We start from the raw sequence: 23,582 nt of genomic DNA, 5'->3' as shown, positions 1-23,582 counted from the left end.
GAACAGCTGGTGGTCTGTTCTCTAAATACATCACTATTGTTCTCAAGCTGGACAGCAGCTGTTAAAGAATGTTATCAGTGCTGCCCGCAGAGAACTCAGCATGCGGTCCTTCTTATCAGGGATGACCAATATCATGCTGACTGGAGATGAGCGAGCAAACTCATTAAGGGCAGATATTCGTACCTTTCGAGTACCTGCCTGCTCGTCAGAAAAGATACGGGTACCGGCGAGAGAGAGATATCCCTCTCCCCCTCCCGTATCTCCATTCATTCCTATGAGAGCCGCAATGTGAGAGTCACTTGTAGATGCACAGCGTCCTGGGTGATTCAACTGGTCGCAGTGGAGGTCACATGGTACGATGGCGGACCGAACCAGAGGGGCTAATCAATATAGCAATTGATGAGCATGTTATCTCGCCTAGTAGGCACTGTAAGGCAATTGCACTTAAGGGAAATTACAAAACATTTCCCCAGAGTGACCCTTTAATGATATACGTATAGCTGCCTGCAGTTATTAAAGGAGTTTGCTTGATTAAACTATTAATGACCTATACTAGGCCATCAATAATTGATCATCATGGGTTCAACGTTGAGGACACCTACTGATCCGTTTTCTGAAGAGGCCACGGTGCTATGAGGCACATGACATGCCATGATTTAAGTGAATGGAATTTAACAGCTATACCAGGCACAGCCGCTATATAGTATACAGTGCTGTGGTTGGTATAACCTGAAGCAGCTGTAGTGCTCACACAAGCACCGCTGTCACTTCAATCAGACAATTGGAAGGGGTACAGAGTGCCAGATCCTCACTGATCAACTATTGATGACCCATCCTGAGCCTACATCATCAATAGTTTGGTACCAGAAAACCCCTTTAATCTCAATTACTAAACTAATAACTAAGTGGCGCTTTTAACTTACTGCATACAGATTAATGTTTAGCTAAACTTTCAACAAACTTTTGACACATATAGTGTCAGAAGTTTTGCTTAGTGTGCGTGTGGGGGGGGGCTGGGTGCTGCGACTTCCACCAATCGTTAAAACAAATGAGCTGGAGTGTTCTGCTGAGTACTAGCTCTCCTCGGAGAGGTATGTGGGCTCAATAGAAAGTCTATGAATCCATACACCGGTCGACGATCACAGCACTCGGCTGAGTGCTTTTGCCTCTCTGTTTTAGCCATCAGTGCGGGTTTCTGCACCTGACCCCTGATGATCAAAACTTCTCAGAGACGTGTCAAATGTTTGTTGAAAGTTTAGCTACACTTTAAGCTGTTTGCAGCAAGTTAAAAGCACCCCCTCGTTACTACTTAACTGTATAAATATGCAAATAATCAGCATAGAATTGTTCACACACTTACATTAAAAAAGCAAAACACATCTTCAAGGGCGAACAGTCAATTACCACAGAAGTAACTTATTCCTTCCCAGCTACTTGTGGATGCTGACTCCTCTCTACAATTAGCTGATTGGGAGACTCGTTTTAAACTTGATACCCATCATTACACCAATCCCAGAGAATAGGCAGTCTGCGGCGCTGTGCCAGCCACGGTAACTAGACAATGACATTGTATCTGTTGACGGTAATAGGAGAATTTACCTTCTCTTTCCTCTTCTATCTGCGCCATTCTCAGGACCATAACTGAGGTGTCTTCTCTCTCCTGATCTGGGCTTACATTAGTCTCTCGGCTCCACTCCAGGAGAGGGTTTTGTATATCATCCATGCTGCCGGACTCGCTTGTCTGAAATGGTTGCACAAAAGGTCACAAATAGAGAGCAAGGAATTCTGGGAATCCTAAAATAATGATATTAACGGTTTCCATCAAACACAAAGTGTTCGGATGCTATTCTTCTAGGCATTTGCACACACCCTAGTGCGACTGCCACCTTAGTATGTACAATTATATGAGCCCTGGTGTGACAGTGACTACTCGCTGGGCATTGATATGTATATCTGTGACTCTTGAAGTCACCCTCACATACCAGGGCACAGACACCCAACAGCGCCGTACGCACCTGGGAATCGGCTCTTTTTGCGACCTGCTCCAGATCTGCCTGCAGTATCCTCTGCTGTTCTTCGTACGCCACAAGCTTGGTCAGTAGTTGTTCTTTGGAGTTGAGAAAATATTACAATTCAATTACGTCAAACTTAGACAAAGTCAAAAGATGATGATTTCCAGCCATTCGCACCTCTGTAATCCTTAACCCTTTCAGCTTCAGGGACATATATACTACATTGGGGAGCAGCATGAGAAGATTCTGTGTTACAGTAAGGCTGCATTCACACAGGGCGGATTTGCCGCGGTTCTGCCGCAGCAGATCCGCCCGCGGCAAAACCGCACGCGGCCGCTAATCTCGGGATTAGCCAGCCATGTGGACGAGGTTTCTCAGAAACCTCATCCACACGGGACAGCTAATCCGCTGCGGTAAATCCGGTTGAAACCGCAGCTGCGGCCGCCGCAGTTTCAAAAGAAGCAGCATGTCTGTTTACAGACGTTTTTTTGTTTATTTATGTTACGGCCGCGCTCTCCTCTATGGGAGAGCCGGCCGCAACGGAAATGCATGCGGCCGGACCGCTTCAAATCTTGCTGCGGCCACACCGCGAGATTTCCGACGGGAATCCGCCATGTGTGAACCCTGCCTAAAGGACTCTTTCACATGGTGTAAATACGCTGCATATTAGGCACATAATACGCATTGCTGAATCCCCATCGATTCTCATTGGGACATGCAGACCTTACTATATATATGGACATGAAAAGACACAGCATGCCCAATTTTGGTCTGTATTAAAGACTGAAATAGGCCATTAAAAAGTCAACGGTCCCACATAAATGCACAGTGAATACGCAGGATGTGTACAGCATGCATCACTGCGTATTTACATATGAAATCAACGGACGTGCTTGGGGGGGTTTTTTTGTGTGCATGAAAAACGCTGTTAATACAAGAGCAAAAAAAGAAACGCAAGCAGGGCCAGATACGTAGGAAATATGCAGAGTTTCAGTTCAAGAAAACTCTGCGTATTCTTGGACCTCCTATCTTCCTCTTATCCTTGACTAGAAATGGCTGGGTGGCATTTTCACATTGTGCCAGATGCCTTCTTTCAGGAACTATCTGATGATTAGCAGTAAAAGCCCATTGCGTGAAAAAATACGACAAAAAACCATCATTGGTCGCACAGCAGATTACGCCATGAATTTAATGTGGATTCCGCATCCAATCTGTGGCAAAATCCAGGTCTTGGAAGTGCAGCATTTACTTTAAAGGGGTTATACCAAGATTACAATTCTAGGGAATAACTTGCTGATCAGTGGGGGTCTCACCAATCTAGAGAATGGGGGTACAGTGTCATCCCTCCTCACCGCAGTGAGAAGGAAACTAAATGAAGCGCAATGACCTTCCATTTACTTTCAATGGGACTGCGGAGATAGCAGAGCGGCAAGCAGATGGTTTTTTCTTTAAATGAATGGAGTGCGGACCACGCATACATGGCTAGCACATCATTTATACTGACGTCACTGTGGGGGAGAAGCGATCCCTGCAGTGACGAAAAGAGGGGAACACCAGACCACCATTCTCCACATCAGCAGGCGTCTCAGCAACGAGACCCCCACTGATCAGCAAGTTATCCCCTATACTGTGGGCAGAGGATAAAGTGTAATCTTGGCATAACCTTTTCAATGGAGAACTGAACTGTTGTCAATACAGCAGTAACCAACACATCACTCCTTGACACGGATTCTGCATCAGGTTTTCTGCACGCGGCTTGGCCCCATTAAATGAGGTTAATCCGCATGTAAATCTGTGGTAGATTTCACTACACATTCACAGCTGAAATTCACACTTAAAGGGGTGGTCCAACATACAACGTAGGTTTACATTCTGGCTGGGAAGGGCTTCTTGCAAATTAACGTAAATTTATGTCCTATGGATTACGCAGGCTTAATCCATAGGACATAAATTTACGATAAGGCTAGGCTATGTCATCCGCAGCAGGAGCTGGCTGTCACTGGCAGCCAGCTTGCCGTCCGCTGCCGCAGTGGGTATTGGTGAGAAAATATTTCCCTGCTGCTAACCCCTTACACGCCACGATCCATGTTGATCGCAGCATATAAAAGTGTTCACACAGGGTGGGCGCTCCCTCTAGGATGTCACTGGCCATTCATTATATAATCGTGGAGGGCCAATAGTCTGCCATGGTAACCGGATGTCAGACAATGGCATCTGGGTCTGCAATGACCCATGATTGCTATTATTATTGATAATACATTGCAGTAAAGAAGTATTGCCATGTATTATCACTGCGAGTATAGCAACGCAGGAACACAGGATTTTATTGTGCAAAACGGAAATACCTTAAAAAAAAAATCTTCAGCAAACACAGTAAAAATACCTGGCATTTTTACAATTCCTGTGCTTTTACCGTTAATAAACTGTAAATCTGCGACAGATTCCAGCTTCATCTCCAAATCTTTCTTCTCGCCTTCCAGCTCACTGATGCGGACACTCAAGGCGGACAGATCCCGCTGCTTTGTTTCAGACTGTGAAAGAAAACGACGTAAATGTTAAAAAGCAGAAAGAAGGCGTAAGAGGATTCTCTGATCTCCAGGACAGAAAGGCAAGACGGAAGCACGGAGGGTAGATGGTGACGGAAGTGGGAATTAGAGGACAGTCATGATGCAGAATCTGCCAGGTCTGAGAATCAGGCAGAGGTGGGAGAAGAGAGAAGATCTAAGACAGCCGTATGATAGCGGTACTTGTACAATTTTTAGTAGTTCCTCCAACTCCCTGATTCTGGACTTTGACCATGCCTTCATTTTAAGGAATTTGGCTTCGGATTTACTTGCCTCTTCGGTCTTCAACTTCACTTCATCTGAAAGAAAGAATTTAAAAAATATTATAAGCAAAAAATAACAAAGCGAACGAGCGCCAAGTAAAACAATTTGCATTTTATTTCCTAACATCATGTACAGCTGGATTATTGGCTCTATAGGCTATAAAAACGGGTTATCCCACCAAAATCATTTTATCACCTATCCTCGGGGTAAATGTAAGATTTCTTAGCGTCTGACCACTGGAATCATGGGAAGGGCGTACCTCATGTCATCCGAGTAAATACAGAGCATACACGACCGCTGTAGTGCAGCACAGCGCAGTATTCAGCCATCAACATGGAAAGTGAATGTAGCCGAGATCACAAATGTGCATTACCTCTCCAATCCACCGGGGGACTCGGAGAGCGGTTCTTATGATCACTGCAGTTGGACCCCTAGTAGGAGTGGATAGGTAATAAATGATTTTGGAGAGAAAACCCCTTTAAGGGTGCATTCACATGAGCGACAGCAAGTAGCGCCTGACTTGCATTGCACAGACACCCCATCTGTGTGCTGTGTGGGGGACCGCACATCTGCATGCTCTATTCTAGTGTGAGATTCACATGAAAGTAGAACAGGCAGCGATTTTTCCATCTCGCAGCATCACTGCAAGAGAAACCTCATCCATGTAAATACACTCATTGCAAATAACGGGTTGTATTGTGCGAGTTTTATGCGTCTCTCAGCAGAAGTCCTTACAATCAGCTTATAAATACATGTGATTGGTTCAGGTCACTGACAGCTATAAGCTTCCTCGGCTGATGTATACAGTGACACCACACTGGCATCGTGCATTGCCCAATCATCAGAGGTGTAACTAAACAGGAGATGGTGCACCTGCTGGGAGGTATAGAGATTTAAAAGGGATCTGCAACAAACAGCTGTAAAGTTTAGGGAAACCTGACGATAAGTGTTCAGTTTACCTGCAGCGCCTCCGCAGGAAATACTAAGCATTACACCACATCCATTCACATTACTAGGTTGTGTAATGCTGCACAAGACTAGTTCTCCAGAGCTAGACATGCTGTTTGCAACCACTCTAGTAAAATACAGCAGCTTGTGCTTACGCGAGACCATTGGGTAATTTCCCTGATAGGCTGAATGCAGGCGGCTGGGTCGGTTTCTGACTGAGATCCTCGCAGCGGGATGCGACCATATGCCCCTGCAGTGATCCCCAGCTTACCTGTCCGGCATCATCTCTCTACTCTGCGTATGTGCCGGCAGCCGCACATGCGCAGTGCAGAGATGTCGGGCTGGCGACGACACGGATAATGCAAGCCTCACAGAGGCTTGCACTACAAGAGGACATGCTGCGATTTCCACCCCGCGAGCGGAATATCTCAGTTGATTTCCGCTTGTGGGCATGGAAATGCATTTTTCAATGCATGTCCAATGGGCTGTATATGCTGCGGGCCCCGGAGCTCCGCTAATACGCCCATGTGCATTGGGCCATACTCCAGCGTCTTACCATTTTTGTCACTTAGTGTTTTACCCAGACTTCCAGATGCTGGACTGAAGAAATGTCACAGTAGTTACATTTGAGAACAATGGCAATTATTAACACTCTATGTAGGTTTACCTTGTAGTCTGCTAACCGCAGAGTCTGTAGTTGTGGCGGCTCCATCGCTGACATCTCCCGGGCTCGCCAGGCCTTGAAGCTGGTTCTGCAGTTGTTGTATGGTCTGACATTTCTCCTGCATTTCCCCCTCATGTTTCTCTTTTATTCCCTGCAGGTCCGTGCTGTGTCGGAGATTCAGTGCTTGCATTGCTGTCTCATGTTTCTCCATCATGTCTTTAAGCTGCGCTCTCATTACGTGCTTCTCTGCGTCCAGCTTTGACTGCAAGTTCTGCTTCTCGGACTGAAGCAAACGGCATTTCTCAGTCATCTCCTGCAAAAAACATAAAAAATCATGGAGTCTGTTAGCAGTTTTCACACTGCAAAACTGCTGACATCTCAATGTAGGGGGTCAGGTGTAGAGGATACCTCTGTGTATGTTGTCAGTACTGCCAGCTTGTAGAACTCTTAAGCCCCATTTACACTCAAATTTTGTTCAAAAGATAGGATGATTGACAGTTTGAGTGACCACTTTGCATAAGCTGCTAATGGGCACTAATGCCCATTAGTAGCTTATTAGCTTTATTTGCATGTAAATGAGCAGGTGGTCTGTCTCTGCATACAGCCTCTTTGTACCCCTAGGGGACTGCAGCTGAATACAATGTTATCAGCACTCCCATGGAGAAACACAGCGTGTGGTCCTTGCTATCAGCTGGCCGGCCGAACAATTGATTTTAAGCTCAACTAAAAATCATTGTTCGGCCAAAAAGCAAACGATGGTAGCCTTTACACACGATTATAGCTCAAAAGACATTGTTTGAGCGATAATCGTCGCGTGTAAATAGGACTTTAGGCTGGGTAACACGGGTCGGAATTGCCGTGGAATTTCCGTGTACATTTTTAAAACTGAGACTAAGCAGCAAAGTTGACGAGATTTCCAAAAATCTTGTTCACACACTGCTGCGGACAAGCGCATGGAAACGAACATGCGACGAAGAATAAAAATCCGCGGCATGTCAATTTTTTCACTGTTTTCGCTGTGGACTCTCTTCTCTCTATGGGGAGAGAGTTTGAAGAAGTCTTTCCTTTGGAAATCTTGCAGAATTTCGGTCTGCTCCCGCTGCGGACATTCTGCAACATCTCCATCCTGTGGGAACCCAGCCTTAGGGTCCATTTAGAGCTGTCGATTTGTCATGTGAATGATGTCAGAGTTCCCTTGGGCAGTCTGTTTATAAGGGCAGATACATCGCTGACTTGTTCAAACGAGAAATCGCTCCATCGTTCACATTTACTGTATACGTGAATGAGAACGACTGAGTGATTGGGATTTAAACCAATTAGTGAACGAGCCAACAGTGATTTTGATGCCTACATAAAATGAACCACAAATGAAAAGTGAACAATCCTTCATTTTTGCCCGTTTGAATAATTTTTTGACCAATAACTGTCCCGTGTAAAAGGGCCTTAAATTTAATGGGGTTGTACCAGAATAGACTTTTATCACCTATCCTGTGGTCTTTACTGCTGAGATCCCCACTGATTCCAAGGACAGTCCCATGTCCCCTTCACTGTGGGCTTACTGCACCCCCTGCAGTGAGGAGGAGATTGAATGAATTGGCAGGCGCACATGTGCAGTGCTGCTCTATTCATTGTTAGTGGGACTGCTGGGGATAGCTGAATGCTTGGACCATTTCCGTCAGCTTCCATTGAAATGGATAGAGTGGTGTCGCTCAAGCTTGTCACTGCTCCATTCAATCTGACATCACTGCGGGTGGGTGCAGCAAAGACCCCTGTTCTTGGGATTGGTGAGGATCTCAGCAGGAGTCCCAACTGATCATACCTTGTATAACTATGGATAGGTGATAAAAGTTTATTGTGGTACAAGCCCTTTAGGCCTCATGTCCACGGGGAAAATCAGGCCCGCCACGGATTCTTCATGGAGAACCCGTAGCGGGTCCCTCCTGCCCAGCGGACATGAGGCCAAAAAATAAAAATAAATTAACCTCTCCGGACGCTGCTGTTCTTCCTTCCCCGGCCCGGTGAATATGATTGGCACGCCGGCAGCATGCCGCGCGCATGCGCCGGGCACATCCGCCGGGCCGAAGAAAGAAGATCCGGCCGGGAAGGAAGAACGGCAGCGTCCGGAGAGGTGAGTTTTAATTCTGGTACGGGTGTTGCGCGGATCCAGACCGCTTCCATAGGCTTCAATAGAAGCCTGCGGGAGACGTTCCCGCGGGACATATGCACGAAAATGGAGCATGTCGCGGTTTTTTCCCGCACACGGATCCGCGCCTGAAGGGAAAAATGACATCCGCAGGTATTTAACTACCTGCGGGTGTCCAATGCATCCCTATAGGGCACGGGTCCGCGTGCGGGAAAAACGCTGTGGATTTTAAATATTAATTTACCCGTGGACATGAGGCCTTAATCCCCCACAGCGTTGCAAGTGCTATAAGGGAGAAAGTTTTTCCTGAAGTGCCCTCAGCACTATCCACTGAGCTGCTACACAGCTTTGATCGACAGCCGTAGCATCTAATCAGGAAACCTCTATAGCTGTCAATCAGAGCCAAGGGCACTTTATATAAAGAAGTCCCGCCTTAATGACACTTTCGGCTGCAACAGTGGAAGTTCAGCTCTCATACCAGAACTCAATGTAAATCTATTACTTTGCAGTGCTGGGGTCCTGCGTTTGTATGGGTTTCCCTCCCACACTCCATACACATACTAAATAGGGCCAGAATTGATCTGAGAGAGAATCTCTGTACAGCGCTACGGAATATGTGTGCACCATAGAAAAGAGTAACAATTTCTATGTACTGACTTACAGCGATCTGCAGATCTTTACTGTCCAGCTCCTTCTGTAAAACATCAATCACTTGATTCTTTCCTGATAATACCTCTTCATCCTCGTGAAGTTTTTGCTTCAGAGCCTTCAGCAGCTGTTAACAGAGGTAGGTCACATTTATATACCTGTAAGTAATGCGATATTCTGCACACCTACCCACCGCCTCTAGTTGCCCCTTTTCCTGTGTTGTAAATGTTCCAAGACCTCCTTCAAAAATGTGTCCAATGTAAAAGAGCAAATACTAAGGAGGGGAGGAGGGGGATGCAGCTGCAGTCTGTATGAAACGGCATGAGGGGGAGAGGAGATGGACAAATCACAGGAGGGGGATAGAGCAGCTCTGACGTCATGTCAGGAAGGAAGCCGACATTTGGTAAGCACAGAGAAAGAAAAAGCACATGTGCAGAAATCAGCAGATAGAAACCTGGAAGTACAAATGAGCATTTCTGCTGCAATACACTAAATATTCTTCTACAGATGCCTAAGGGATGATAGAGCTTTTTTTGTAACAATAGCTACTCTGTATATACCCGACATTAACCCCTTAAGGACAGTTCCTTTTTTTCCCCCATTTTAGTTTTTCCCTCCCCCTCTTAAAAAATCATAACCTTTTTATTTAACCATCAACGTAGAGGTCTGTGGGTTGTTTTTTGCAGGACGAGTTCTATTTTTAATGGTACTATTTAATGTATCATATAAGTTACTGAAAAACAAAGGAAATTCCACCATCTTTGGGTGCGTTATATTAGCCTGAGCAAATGATCCAACAATTTATTCAGCAATCACAAACTTGAACCAGTGCAATAATGTGCAAACGGTGCGCTAAGCTTAAAAAGGTATGCCAATAAGCAATATGCCAATGTAGAAAGCTCTCATCGAGCAAAGGCGGGTGGGGGACGGGAGCAGAAGGCAATGACCAGCAGTTTAAGAAAGAAAAAAAAAAGCACAGAGCACACGTGTGAGACGCAGCTACCCTGACGCGTATTGAGACCTAAACAATGGTCTCTTCCTCCGGGAGAAGTTTTTTGGGCTTTTCTTCCTACTTCAGTAATGAGGCTAGGCAATGTCACCCCCAGCCTGCAGTTTCTGTGTATGTAGCCACTACCAGCCGGACTGGCTGTGTCTGACATGTGTGCTCTGTGCTTTTTTTTCCTAAACTGTTGGTCATTGCTTTCTGCTCCCGTCCTCCACCCACCTTTGCTCGATGAGTGCTTTCTACATCGGCATATTGTTGTTTATTGGCATACCTTTCAAGTTTAGCGTACTGTTTGCACATTATTGTTTTGTATTTATATATCCTGGCAGGCTGGGATAGGGGCCTACTCACGGTTGCAGCTACTTGGCATATACTTTTGGCGCGGGGTTATAAACACAAATTGAATAAGTATCGTTCTGTGTAAACGTGCACAAACAATATTTGTTGGTACATTTTAGCGACTAGTCAGACGATAGTTCTCCTGTGTAAAGCCACCCTAACTTTGTCTTCCACTGCAAGTAACCAGTTGCTTCCGTTCAACCTACCTGATGAAGTTCAGCAGTGGAATCAGACTTGGCAGCGATTCTGAAGAGCTCCTGTTCATGTTTCTCCGATAGTAATTTCATCTCCTTGTCTTTTTCTAAAATGATGTTCTGGTAAACACGGATCTGGAAACAAAGAGTTACATTATAGGAGGTCCCACAAATGGGGTTTTGAGGAACTATAATGAAACCTATCCACTGATATAGATGTATACAAACAGCTGTATATAGTGATTCGTCCAGTGGAGCACAAAAACTATATTGGGACAGATCTTATCTGTCAGAGACATTTCTTATGGAGTCAGTGACCGCAGAAACTAACATTCCTGGAAAGGCTGGGTCATTACTAAAATAGGAACCACTACAAAGTGATTAGTAACACAGCTGTCAACAGCACAGAGAACAGAATAGAAGAGTTCCATGAACTCTCTGCTCACACATGTCCCATGGCGGCCATGCTTGTCATTTTCACATCGTAAAATACCTGATTAGAGCATTAACAGTTATAAAGATGGAGGAAGGGAGGAGGGAAAGGGAGGGGGGAATGCGGCCTATGTGAGCAGCAGGGGTTAGTCAGAACAGCATGCGGCATCTTAAGGCCCATTTACACATAACAATTATCGCTCAAAATTCATTCAAACGACCGAAAATGAGCGATAATCGTTACATGTAAACGCGGGCATCAGCACTTTTCGTTCCAATGATGATTTTAAGGTGAGCTTAAAATCCATCGTTTAGCTAGTGTGAGATAAAGTATCTCTCGACAGACCACACGCTGTTATCTCCACGGGAGCTGGCAGATAACATTGTAATCTGCTGGCAGCCGCGAAGAGAACAATGCAGCTGTGTGCACAGTTGGGCATGTGATTAATCACACGCTGGGCTCTGCAAACAGCTCCTGGAGGCCCTTTTACATGCAAATGAAGATCATAAAGTGTTAATGTAAATGAAGACGATAAAGTGTTATTGGCCATTAACACTTTATGCAAATAGATCACAAAGTCTTTCAGTCATTTGAAAGATTATATTTGTGTGTAAATGGGCCTTTAGACAACCAATACACAGTGTGCATCAGGTATTCAGATAAGTGCTGCAGCCATCTTTGTTTCTCCAGGACCAGAGGGTCTCTTTAGACCTCAAAAGCAAAAAATAACAGGTAATTGTGATTTGTATGTACAGTATGTATACCCCTATGTAAGTGAAGACGTCAGCTGATATTATGTGTATAAAGCCATGCGCCTGGAATAGGAAACTCACATTTTCCGTATACATGGCTTCCTTCTCTTTGAAACCACTCTTCTCTTTGTTTAGAAAGGCTTTCAGGCTTTCTGTCTGCTCATGAAGTAGACTGTACTTCTCCTCGCTTTCTTCAACTTTCCTGGTCAGATTCTTGATTAACACCTGAAGGTCCTGAGCCGAATCACTTGCCGTCATCTGCGTCAACATAAATGACCAAATTAACAACAACATGCTATAATTGTAATTATTAAGTACATGCAGTACTCACTGCCAGCATATCCATCCATCCATCGCTAGACCTATAGGGGGCAGCCTCCTGTCTAGACTATCCATATCATATGCACTATGGTCTAGCCTGTTTCTCATCAGTTCCAGCATTGCTACAAGTTGTATTTCTGAAGTTAACTGCTGCTGTGTTTCAATGACCCCATGACAACACTTCATGTTCAGAGTTCAGTCATGTTCATTGCTATTGGAGGGAAGTTGTGAGGATCCAAATCACAATTAACATCAATGCTCACATCTTAAATGACTTGAACAGCGATTGCTATGTGTATATACTGTAAGTGTGAACGTTGACTTGGATTCACACAAAGTCCCTGTAAATACACCAAAATGGAAGGAAATCAAGCCTGGAAGTGTTATCATGAGATCAGAGTATAGCAGCTGCAGACTTTTCACATTCAGGCTTCTCACCAGCAGCAGAGCACGGTTCTTAGGCCCCTCTCACACATGCGTTCTGATAAACGCCGCTCGAAACCGCAACATTTTACTGTGATTTCAGGCAGCATTTTTGAATGCATGGTACCGTGTTTGATAGCGCTTTTTAACGCACCCCATCATTGTGATGAGTAATGAGGAGCGTTAAAAAATGCAAAAACGCAGAAAAATAGAACAGACAGCGCTTGAAAATTGCAGTGTTTCAGTGCAAATTTGCGAGGCCCCATTAAAATCAATGGGAGCGCTGTACTGCGATTCAGCGCAGCGCCCGGGGCGCCGCACTAATCGGGGTAAAAAGCAGCCAGTGTGGGAGCGGCCTCAAGCTGGGTTTACACAAGAGTTCAGCTCTCTGTTCTTCTGTTCAGACACGGGAGTAAGAAAACAGAATGCCGGATCTGCCCCATGACGGAAACAAACAGTGCCAGACGGACTGCACTGACTGTAATGGAGTCCATCTGGCTTCTGCTCTGCACAAAGCAGTGCGGCATGCCGTGCTACTGTATCTGCACCGGAGGCTCCAAACAGAACGTCTGATGCAGATATGGCATTAGCTTGACCTATTCCAAAGGACAGCGATACCTTAGCATCTGGTTCAGCAGCAGTCGCCTCCGCTGGGGCGCTGGATGCAGCAGACAGTTGCAGATCTTTAATATAAGCCTCTTTTTTAGCCAGCTTCTCTTCTTTTGCTGCAAGCATGACATCCAGTTCAGAGCCGCGCAGCCGCTGAGACTCCAGCTCCCCCTCCTGGAAAGCAAATGACCAAGAAAGTGCAGAAATTAGTCACTACAAATCCTGAACATATCACAGTGCTTTTATACAGCACAGAGAGAAGTAACTGTTAGCACAAGCCCGAGGGGTAAGAGGTCGGCCGTCACGGCCACCGCTGGTGTCTGCTGTACAGTGGATCCACTACAACGCAGTGGACCAATTAGCACTCAACATGTCTGTTTTAGCAAATACTTGTATTCCCCATGAACTAATAATAGTGGGGTACCTTTCCTTATAATTCTGTATTGTGCCATCCCTCTGTTAGGAAATATATGAATAGTTGGACAACTGGGCGTTACCATTCCTCCTTGGTAAGGGGTGTGACCGTACATGGTCTATGCGGTGAAATCAGATTGGCTAGTGTCAGAGTGTAAGAACTCACCCCCATGTAATAACACCCAGCTATTAGTTTATTAATACATTTCCAGGAGGAATAACAGAGGAAAAGATGCTCCACAACTGCAGATTCAAAATAACAGAGTTTAAAATTTTTTTAGAGTAGCAAACCATTGAAAAGCCCCCCCCCCCCCCAACACACACACCAATTTTTTAACCCACTTCACCCCACTTAATTTGTTTTTTAACATTTTCCAATATATTATATGGTGCATTAAATGGTACCATACAAGTCGCCCCGCAAGAAACAAGCCCTCGTCCGGCTATGTCAACAAAGAAATAAAAACGTTCTCTTGAAAAGGTGAGGATGAAAAAAAAAAAAAAAAATGGCTGCTATTTAAAGGGTTAAACTTCTGGATGTAGACAAAAACGATTCCCATCAGTAACAGCAAGCAGATATACTGGAATGGAGATAAACTGAACCAAAGGTACATTATAAAGTTACAGAACTGTTTGCTGAAAGTGAGCGGCCGTCTATAAAAGGCGGTAAGAGGTTCTCATCCGTGGATGCATTCCGCACAAACAATGGAGCGCTTATAGCCTCGCGGGCCGGGATTAACCCTCGGGGGTCACGACACGTAACACAGGCTGCAGCAATGTCCGTCTGACCTCACATTGTTTCATGGTACCTTTTTCTTGAGTTCTTCATTTTTAAGCGTTAACTGCGACTCCAGTTCTTCCACTCGTTTCCTCAACACAAGAATCTTGCCTCGGTTGGCAGAAGCGTTCTCCTGCTCGCCGTCCCCAGAGCCCTGAGATAAAAAGGAGGGTCACTGAGTGTCGTCTGCTCACCAACACTGAAGGATGAAGTCTGTAGAAGGGATGCTAACAACAAAAATACCATCTACACTACGTTGACAAAACTATTGGCCCCCCAGCAGTCCTGTGCAGTCAGGTGATGTGTGAGCATTAGGTATAAAGGAGAGGATCACACAGGGGACCCCAATACAGAAACCATCAGATGCCACCAGTTGTAGAGCAGACAGCGGGGTCTGGTGGGGGGATGTCACCAGGTGTAGCGCTGACAACAGGATCTGGTGGGGGGATGTCACCAGGTGTAGAGCCGACAACGGGGTCTGGCGGTGGGATGTCACCAGGTGTAGAGCCGACAACGGGGTCTGGCGGTGGGATGTCACCAGGTGTAGAGCTGACAACGGGGTCTGGTGGGGGGATGTCACCAGGTGTAGAGCTGACAACGGGGTCTGGTGGGGGGATGTCACCAGGTGTAGAGCCGACAACGGGGTCTGGCGGTGGGATGTCACCAGGTGTAGAGCTGACAACGGGGTCTGGCGGTGGGATGTCACCAGGTGTAGAGCTGACAACGGGGTCTGGTGGGGGGATTTCACCAAGTGTGAAGCTGACAAGGGGGTCTGGTGGGGGGATGTCACCAGGTGTAGAGCTGACAACGGGATCTGGTGGGGGGATTTCACCAAGTGTGAAGCTGACAAGGGGGTCTGGTGGGGGGATGTCACCGGGTGTAGAGCTGACAATGGGGTCTGGTGGGGGGGGATGTCACCAAGTGTGAAGCTGACAAGGGGGTCTGGTGGGTGGATGTCACGAAGTGTAGAGCCAACAATGGGGTCTGGTGGGGGGATGTCACCAGGTGTAGAGCTGACAACGAGTTCTGGTGGCGGTGGGGGATGTCACAAACCAATCAGTACAAACATTGTAGCTTCTGGATTGTTTGGCCACTGTTGGCCATGTTATTGGGAGATGGAGACCATCCGGTGTGTGCAGCCACATTCACGGAGACCTTGTAAACCAAAGTGGTGTCCATTTCAGTAATGACAGTGAATGGTTCTGTTAGTTTCTGTTCAGGGGTTCTGCTACAATGCCGCTTCTGGCAGCTTCTGTAATCCCAGCCACTGCTGTGAGCCAGGATGGTGTCATGGATGATAAAATTGTCAATCAACCTATAGAATAAGGGCTCTTTCACACAGATGACTTTAGAGCGCAAATGTGCCAGACAGTCATCAGCGTTGATTGCCCCTCTGCTTTCACACAGGAAAGAGCATTGCTCAGTGAATGGAGGCGGAGCGGGTCCGAGATCATTCCGGCCACTCAACTCCATTAACAGTAAACAGGCAGTCGTTCGTAGATGAACTGCCTGTTTACATGGGTCGATTGTTGTTTGATTTTTTTTCTATGCCTGTACCATCCAAATAATGAATTTGTTCGTTGGTCAGATCGTTGAGGCATTTACACGGCATGATTATCGTTCAGATTCCCCCAATTCAGTGAGGATCTGTACAATAATCGAGCAGCGTAAAAGGGCCCCAAATATCTTGGTAGACATCTACAGCCGGACATAACCCCTGTGTTCTGATAATGCAGCGCAGCGGTCACACCCGGCACCTTCAAAGCCTCCAAACAATGAAACAACTGATGAAAAACTGGAGCAAACATTTACCTTCTTACTCTCGGATCTCTTGACTTGAGCACCAGACGACGCCAACTGCTTCTTCAGGTCCTCCAGCTGAGATGTTAATGATGCAATCTTGGCCTTGTTCTGGAGCTTTGCTTTGGAGATCTTGGATTCCGAGGATTCTTTTTCTTCCTGCGAAGTCATGAGGATTCAGTCAATGAATAACTGAAGACAAGTATACAAAGCTCAACAACAGGCTTCTGCTGAAGCCAACCATACTTCGCACAGAACCTTCTCCTGAACCTTTGGCTAATAGGTTTTTCTATTATTGCGAGGTCGGATGATGTGGCTACTGGGCGGCTACCGCATATCTGAGATATGGCCACAAGCTCGGACTGCATCTTGCAAATGATTTAAAGTGACCCTTCCGGTTTGGAATAAAATGCTGGGTGGATATCACCTACATTTCATCTTCTTCTCAGTCCCTGGTGTTGTTTTCAGGTGGCCAAGATGGCCGCCACCATCTTTAGACTACCTAACAACTCATAGTGCACAGGTAGTGTAAGGCTGCACTCTACCTGCTCTGTGAATTGCCAGTGCTACTCATGGGATCACCTCTGGCCAATCACAGAGCAGCGTACAGTCTAGTTAGAAAATGGCGATAGCCATCATGGCCGCCCAAAAAGAAGATCAGAACCGATGCAATGGAGGGGTGGAAAAAAAAGATCAAGTGCAAGTAATATAAACCCTCCACCGTCTGGTCCCGGGACAAAATTTTGTCCCAAAACCAGAGGGTCACTCTCAGTGCTACTGACTGTCCATTACCAACGGTTGCGCATTTTGCATAAAACCCAGCGGCTATTAACAATACACACTGAAATCATCAGAGCTTATGGTTGCATCTCAGACACATGGTAGCGGCACAACAGATCCTTTGTGGGACCCTATGCTTAAAGGAGTATTCCCATCTCAGGGTTCCATGGCTGAGATCGTCAGGTGTTACAAAAACAGCCAAGATGGCTGTACGCCATTTCCATAACTCCCGTTGAAGTGATTGAGAGTTAAGGACACAGCATGGCACAGTGCTACGATGTTTCCGTAAGGTGATATATGGTTGGCGGACGCTTCTGGCATCAACTGTACCGACAGGTAAAAATCTATCTAGAACCCGTACAATTTCCCTCAATGACAGTCCGCAGTTCCAAAAGCGAACGGATATTAGCCTCTGTTCACGTCGCGTCTGAGCCTTTGAATTCCTCCCAATATGTACCAACATATGCGACTACACGGGGTGCAATCAAAAAGACAGATCCCCATACTAGTGTCCTATATTCGAGTACGCTTTTCTTACTTCAGCCATAGCGGCGGTCCCATGGGACGTAGAGAGACGGGGAAAGCGGATCTCTGCTTCTCACATGCTAGTCTGCAATTGGATTGAAGTTGAACCCCATGTTCGGGGCCCCCAGGGGCCGTGCGCCATAACATCATGTAGCACATCCATGCCTTCCTATTCAAGTATACTACTGTTATTGCAGTATATGATCCCAGTATTGAGGTACAGCGCTGGATCCGACTTATAGACTGCACCCTGTAGAGGCACACAATGGCATCCATCACCCATAGACTCCATACGACCCCCTATAAAAGAATTCACCACTAACCCAAATACCCCTGTTAGGCTGCTTTCACAAAGGCGACAAAAAAAAACAAAAAAACGAGCGATTTTCCGGCGTTGAAAAAGCGCTACAAAACACGTGTTTGTGAAATCTGTGCTTTCCAATGGGTTCCTTCACATTAGCAACGTTTTCACTCACGCAATGCTGCGAGTAAAAAAATCGTGGCGTGCTCTATCTTTCTGCGATTTGCTATTTTCTGTAGCCGATGTTTCCCTATGGAGCCTCCTTGTTTCTCGCATCGCACGAACTTGTGATATTCGTGCGATGCGATACATTTTTCACATTAGAATCTCCTATTAACTTTCTGGCGATTAAACGTGGGGACTAGCGACGCGAGGCGAGATTTTTCACAAGAAACGATCACTGAGGCTACAAAATCATGGAATTCATAGCGGCGATATCGCTGTCGCCCGTATGAAAGAGGCCTTAATAGTTTCCAACCGCAGTCACGTTGTCAGACTGATCCCACCGACCTTGAGATCTTGGTCCTTCTTGCGCAGTTCATTGTCCTTCTCTCTGATCAGATCCTTCAGCTGTGCCACCAGCTGCTGAGTCTGTGCCAGCTGTTCTGTAAGGTCTGCCACGGACATGGTGCCAGCACTCGGGTTGGCAGGAGACTGCGGAGACAAGAGAAGTTCAGCCTGTATTTCTCTAATAAAACATAAAGGATGGGGAAAAAGAACAATTCAAGGACTTACCGCGCCCGACGCCTGGGGCTCGTCCCCAGAGTACCAATTCCACATGGTGTCAGATGGCCGCTGTAAAGCAAGCAGAGTGTCACATCTATCAGCTGTGGTATGCACATTAGTTCTATCATTGACACTGATGTGTATGGGGTATAGCAGTCATCGGCAGACCCGTACCTTTCCCCAGAGCCCCTCCTACTATAGTAGCTACCAGCAGAGCACCCCTGCCATAGTAGCCACCGGCCACCGCTAGAGCCGTCCCTTTCCCAGTAGTCACTGCAAAACCCCTCCTACACTAGTAGCCACCACCAGAGTCATCCCTTTCTCCAGCAATCATCGGAAGAGCTGTCCCTTTCCCCAGTAGCAATTGGCAGAGCCCCTATTATCGTTGTAATAGCAGATCAGTATTTTTCTCCAGTAGTCACTAAAGAACCAATTCTACCGTAGCAGCCACCGCCAGAGCCGTCCCCTTTTCCCTGCCGTCGCCGCCAGAGCCGTCCCCTTTTCCCTGCCGTCGCCGCCAGAGCCGCCCCCTGCCGCCAGAGCCGCCCCCTGCCGCCAGAGCCGTCCCCTGCCGCCAGAGCCGTCCCCTGCCCCCTGCCGCCAGAGCCGTCGCCGCCAGAGCCGTCCCCTGCCGTCGCCACCAGAGCCGCCCCCTGCCGCCAGAGGCGTCCCGTCCCCTGCCGCCAGAGCCGTCCCCTGCCAGAGCCGTCCCCTGTCCCCTGCCAGAGCCGTCCCCTGCCAGAGCCGTCCCCTGTCCCCTGCCAGAGCCGTCCCCTGTCCCCTGCCAGAGCCGTCCCCTGTCCCCTGCCAGAGCCGTCCTCTTTCCCAAACAATCACCGCCAGAGCTGCCTTCTTTCCCCACCAGAGGCACCTTTTTCCCTAGTAGTCACAGCAAAGCCCTTCCTACTGTAGTAATCACAGCACAACATCTCTATCAGCAGAGCCAACCCCATTCCCCAGTAGTCACTGCAGTGCTTCTCCTGTTGTAATCACAACAGAGAGGCCTCTTTCCCAGTAGTCATTGCAGAAATCACTCCTATTTTAATAGCCACCGCCAGAGCCATCCCTCTCCCCAGTAACCACCGCCAGAGCCATCCCTCTCCCCAGTAACCACCGCCAGAGCCATCCCTCTCCCCAGTAACCACCGCCAGAGCCATCCCTCTCCCCAGTAACCACCGCCAGAGCCATCCCTCTCCCCAGTAGTCACCGCCAGAGCTGCCCTGACCCCAGTAGTCACCGCAGTGCCCCTAATACTGCAGTATTCAGAGTAGAAAGCTTCTCTCCCCAGCGGTCACAGCAGTGACGCCCCCAACTGTAATCACACCATTCCTACATGTGTCTATGTGGGTGACAGCAGCAGAAATGTATACAAGACTGTCCCAAATATATCGGCCAAGCCTGGTGTGAACGGAGACTTGTTGGCAGACCCTCGTTTAGACAACCAACATCTACGGTCTGCGCTCTAACGCCCCCCTCCGCCATATTTATCACAACCTATTAAAAGGATTGTTAAAATGGCAAACCCCTTTACACGGGACGATGGTCGGGTGAAGATGTGCCCGGCAGTCATTTCTGCGGTGGTCGCTCCGCGTCATTCGCCCGCCTCCATTTGCAGTAAACAGGCAGATCAAGGGATGGAATGCATGGAGAAAGTCACCGGACCGGTTGTGCAGCTCTGTGCGGGAGCGGCGCTCCTTCTTCCAGGATACTAATATCTGCAGTGCAGTCAGTTTCTACGCCTCACGTCTGGATTCATAGTAGCATTCCCCGATGAGATGCCCAGTCAGCAGCGCCAGGTGCGCAGCGGGCGCCGGGGAAACCGTACGACCGCCGTAGCGTCTCTGACAGACGCTTGCAGAAAAGTTGACAAACAATTTAAAGTTCCGCTGCAGAAGTATCAATCATTACAGGGGTTGGGCCACAGGACAGGGGGTGACTGAATGGTGGGGGGCCAACCGCTGGGACCCCCACGGTCCTGAAGAGCAGGGGTCAGGTTGGTCCCCGGGTGCACGGAGAGGCGGCAGCTCTATTAACTTCTAGGACAGCCAAGAGATTACAGCAATCTCCGGCGCGGTCATTGAGGTGAATGGAGCGGCGGCACATCTGCCCAATCCCTCGCCATCCAACCGGACCCCCGTTCTTAGGGCTAGTGGGGGGTTGCAGCAGCCAGACCCCTCTGATCATAAAGTTATTCCCCATCCTGTGCAGAGAGGAAAACTTTCTAACTTGGCAAGACCCAAGGAGTTGTACCACCAAAGACAGGTGGAAATAAACGTCTGATAGACGGGGGTCTGACTGCTGGGACCGCAGCGAGGCTGATGATGGCCCCCACGGGACTTCAGGAACCGCGTGCGCAACCACCGCCACGGTCACTTCTATAGGATAAAGGGAGACTGCCGACTGCACGGATGCCGCCTCATTGAGGTGCGGATACCAATAATGCGGGCTCATTCACACGGGTGGGGGCGGTTTTGGTGTGTAAAATTCGCCGTTTTTTCACGAACAGGGACTGCGCTAATTTAATACGTATTTTACTGTTCTCGCACGTGAATTTACGGAGTTTTTACTCATGCAAAAAAAAAAAAAAACACAAGAAGGTCCCGTTGACTTCCCCTAATTCCATGCATAAATCCGCAGCGAATACACAAGTATTAGGCCGATTCGCTACGTTTTTATACAGTCCCATAGACATTCAGGGCGCCGTCACACTTGCGATTTTTGTGCAATACGTTTTTAACATTAGAAAGCCCTATTGACGTTCGCATTAAAAAAAACGCAGCGATATCGCGATCGCCATTGTGAAGGCACCAGGGGGCAGACTGATGATCCTCCATGCGGACGCCGTTCACGGATTCCGCAATTGGAATCAACCCGTGTGAGCCGGCCAAACCCTGCAGCGAGGAGGACATGGGACCCCCGACTCTCGAGAACGGCAGTGGTCTCAGCGGTGGGACCCCCAGGATCCCTGTATATGGGGGATAACGACATTCTGGAAGAACCCTTTAATGTCCTCCTTCAGTCCGTAACACGAAACCGGTCATGTAGCGATTTTACGTGTAAAAAATACGCGTGTGAAAACCTCTGAAGACCGCGATGCAAATTACTGGGGTTCAGGCGGTCCGCGATAAAAGTGTAAAAAGTACAGAACTACTACGGGGCGCGAATACGCCGGCGCACTCTACCGTAGATTCTACGGCGCGCCGATTGTTTCACCTCCACCGTAGTATCTCATTCCAATTTAAAGGGCCGGTGACGCCGCTGACGCTGGTGCGCGCTCCCCAACCCCCGGCCTCATGCAAGTCTAATCCCGTGCGCCGTCTCCCCCGCGGTGACAGCTGAATGGATGCAGATTACTGAGCAGCTGCCGGACGGAGCAACAAAGGGAGAGCGAGCGGCGAAAATAGACATTAATGAGCTCTTATGATGGCAGCCGGCGTTCCTCCATCCAGCCGCGTACGTATAAACACGGACAGGGGGATGGCGATACAATGAGGGGGTCGTCCGGGGTCCGAAAAAAAGAAGGTCTAATTGTAAAATATGTGATAAAATGCAAAAAATAAATAAATAAAAAACATTAAATGTCCGGCGCTCCTGCTCCCACCGTCTCCGTCGGTCTTCGCTTACTTCGCCGCAGCGATTACATGTCCTACACCCATGTGACCCCTGCAGCCAATCACTGACGGCGGCCGAGGCCGGTACAACACGTCGCCTAAAGTAATCACAGACCGTCGGGCATTAAAGGGGTCGGCGCACCAGAAGACGTTATTCTGTATCCAGTGATAACCGGCTGATCGGTGGGGCCCCGGCGGACGACGAGAACGAGGGTCCTGCGGGTCACTACACAAATGGCGCGGGTTACCTGTTCTATTCACATCAATGGCGGCGCCAGAGAGAGCGGAGCGCTTCATCTCGGCTGTCTCCAGCAGTCCCGTTGACAGGAACGGCAGTAAAGCGGAGGGGATGTCTACCAGGCGCCGGAGTATCCGATATTCTGGATTATCAGACAGATAAAGAACATTTTCCGGATTATTGGACTCCGGATTAAAGGTGGACTGCAGGAAGTTCTATTAACGGGTGGGACCACCCAGGATCGGTTATACTGGATGATTAATTAAAAAAAAACAAAACTGTTCCTCTGAGGTAATTATCCAAACTGAATGGCACCAAAAAAGAACTACAAATCCCAGCATGCCCTCTGAATGGCTTCGCTGGCAGGGAATGCTGGGATTTGTAGTTTGACAACATGGGGCAGCTACAGGTGGTCTGTTGGTGGGGGTGACGTGCTGACACGGATGTAAAGGGGAGGGGGATGGGAGGAGAAGACATCACACCCCCTAGAGGGGCTCTTGTACGGAGGGGTCACCACTCGGCGCTCCGCCCTCCTCACCTCGGTCCGGGGTCCTCACGGTGAAGCCATGACACGTCCTTCCCCGGCTCTCCGCTCCCATTACACTCGCCCGTTGCCTTCAGGCTGCAGCTCGGCTCCGGCGGCCATCTTGGAATAGGATAAGCTCCAGCACAGCTGAGCGATGACGTCACAGGTCGGTGCCCGCCTAGTTCTGATGGGGGTCATTGAAGTGTGCTGGCTGCCAGAATCCAAGATGGCGGCGGTAATCCTTCTTTCTTTAGTTGTCATGGTGACGGACTCTGATAATCTCTAATACAGGGAGCCTGCTGTGTGACTCCAGCAATGTGTCTGGTCGTCCAGGAGGTGGAGAGATACTCAGAGCTTGAAGGCGAATCCTCGCTGCAAACAGCAAATTCGGGTGCAAATTGTCTGGTGTCCACGCAGCCGCGACACGGCGCTGAGCGAGAAATCACTCACTTGTGGGAGACGCCTGGTTTTTAGTAGAACTGAAATATGTGAGTGACTCCTGTTTGGGGTATCCGCACACGGATGTGTTTTCCGTCCAATTTTCCGGTCAGAGATCGCCCCCG

The 23,582-nt window shown here is 48.0% G+C and overlaps 1 protein-coding gene across 2 annotated transcripts in view; it reads right to left on the bottom strand.

The window, feature by feature from the left end:
- Nucleotides 1-23,167, bottom strand: part of LOC136582465 (golgin subfamily B member 1-like) — a 72,688-nt gene extending 49,521 nt beyond the window's left edge. The window contains exons 1-14 of one of the 2 annotated variants that reach the window (XM_066583522.1): nucleotides 23,032-23,167; nucleotides 18,654-18,713; nucleotides 18,429-18,572; nucleotides 16,325-16,471; nucleotides 14,544-14,666; nucleotides 13,330-13,494; nucleotides 12,049-12,225; nucleotides 10,795-10,917; nucleotides 9,257-9,370; nucleotides 6,456-6,765; nucleotides 4,766-4,875; nucleotides 4,426-4,543; nucleotides 2,016-2,107; nucleotides 1,600-1,741 (exon numbers count right to left, since the gene is read on the bottom strand). In XM_066583522.1, the coding sequence (XP_066439619.1) occupies nucleotides 1,600-1,741; nucleotides 2,016-2,107; nucleotides 4,426-4,543; nucleotides 4,766-4,875; nucleotides 6,456-6,765; nucleotides 9,257-9,370; nucleotides 10,795-10,917; nucleotides 12,049-12,225; nucleotides 13,330-13,494; nucleotides 14,544-14,666; nucleotides 16,325-16,471; nucleotides 18,429-18,572; nucleotides 18,654-18,698 (1,810 nt within the window). In that variant the 5' untranslated portion in view covers nucleotides 18,699-18,713; nucleotides 23,032-23,167. The remainder of the gene's footprint in view (nucleotides 1-1,599; nucleotides 1,742-2,015; nucleotides 2,108-4,425; nucleotides 4,544-4,765; nucleotides 4,876-6,455; nucleotides 6,766-9,256; nucleotides 9,371-10,794; nucleotides 10,918-12,048; nucleotides 12,226-13,329; nucleotides 13,495-14,543; nucleotides 14,667-16,324; nucleotides 16,472-18,428; nucleotides 18,573-18,653; nucleotides 18,714-23,031) is intronic. The other variant, XM_066583523.1, reaches the window with a different exon arrangement.
- Nucleotides 23,168-23,582: the final 415 nt, after the last annotated feature.

This window comes from Eleutherodactylus coqui, chromosome 11 (assembly GCF_035609145.1).
Source record: "Eleutherodactylus coqui strain aEleCoq1 chromosome 11, aEleCoq1.hap1, whole genome shotgun sequence".
In the NCBI taxonomy this organism is placed as follows: Eukaryota; Metazoa; Chordata; class Amphibia; order Anura; family Eleutherodactylidae; genus Eleutherodactylus; species Eleutherodactylus coqui.
This window is presented reverse-complemented; position numbering and strand designations above follow the sequence as displayed.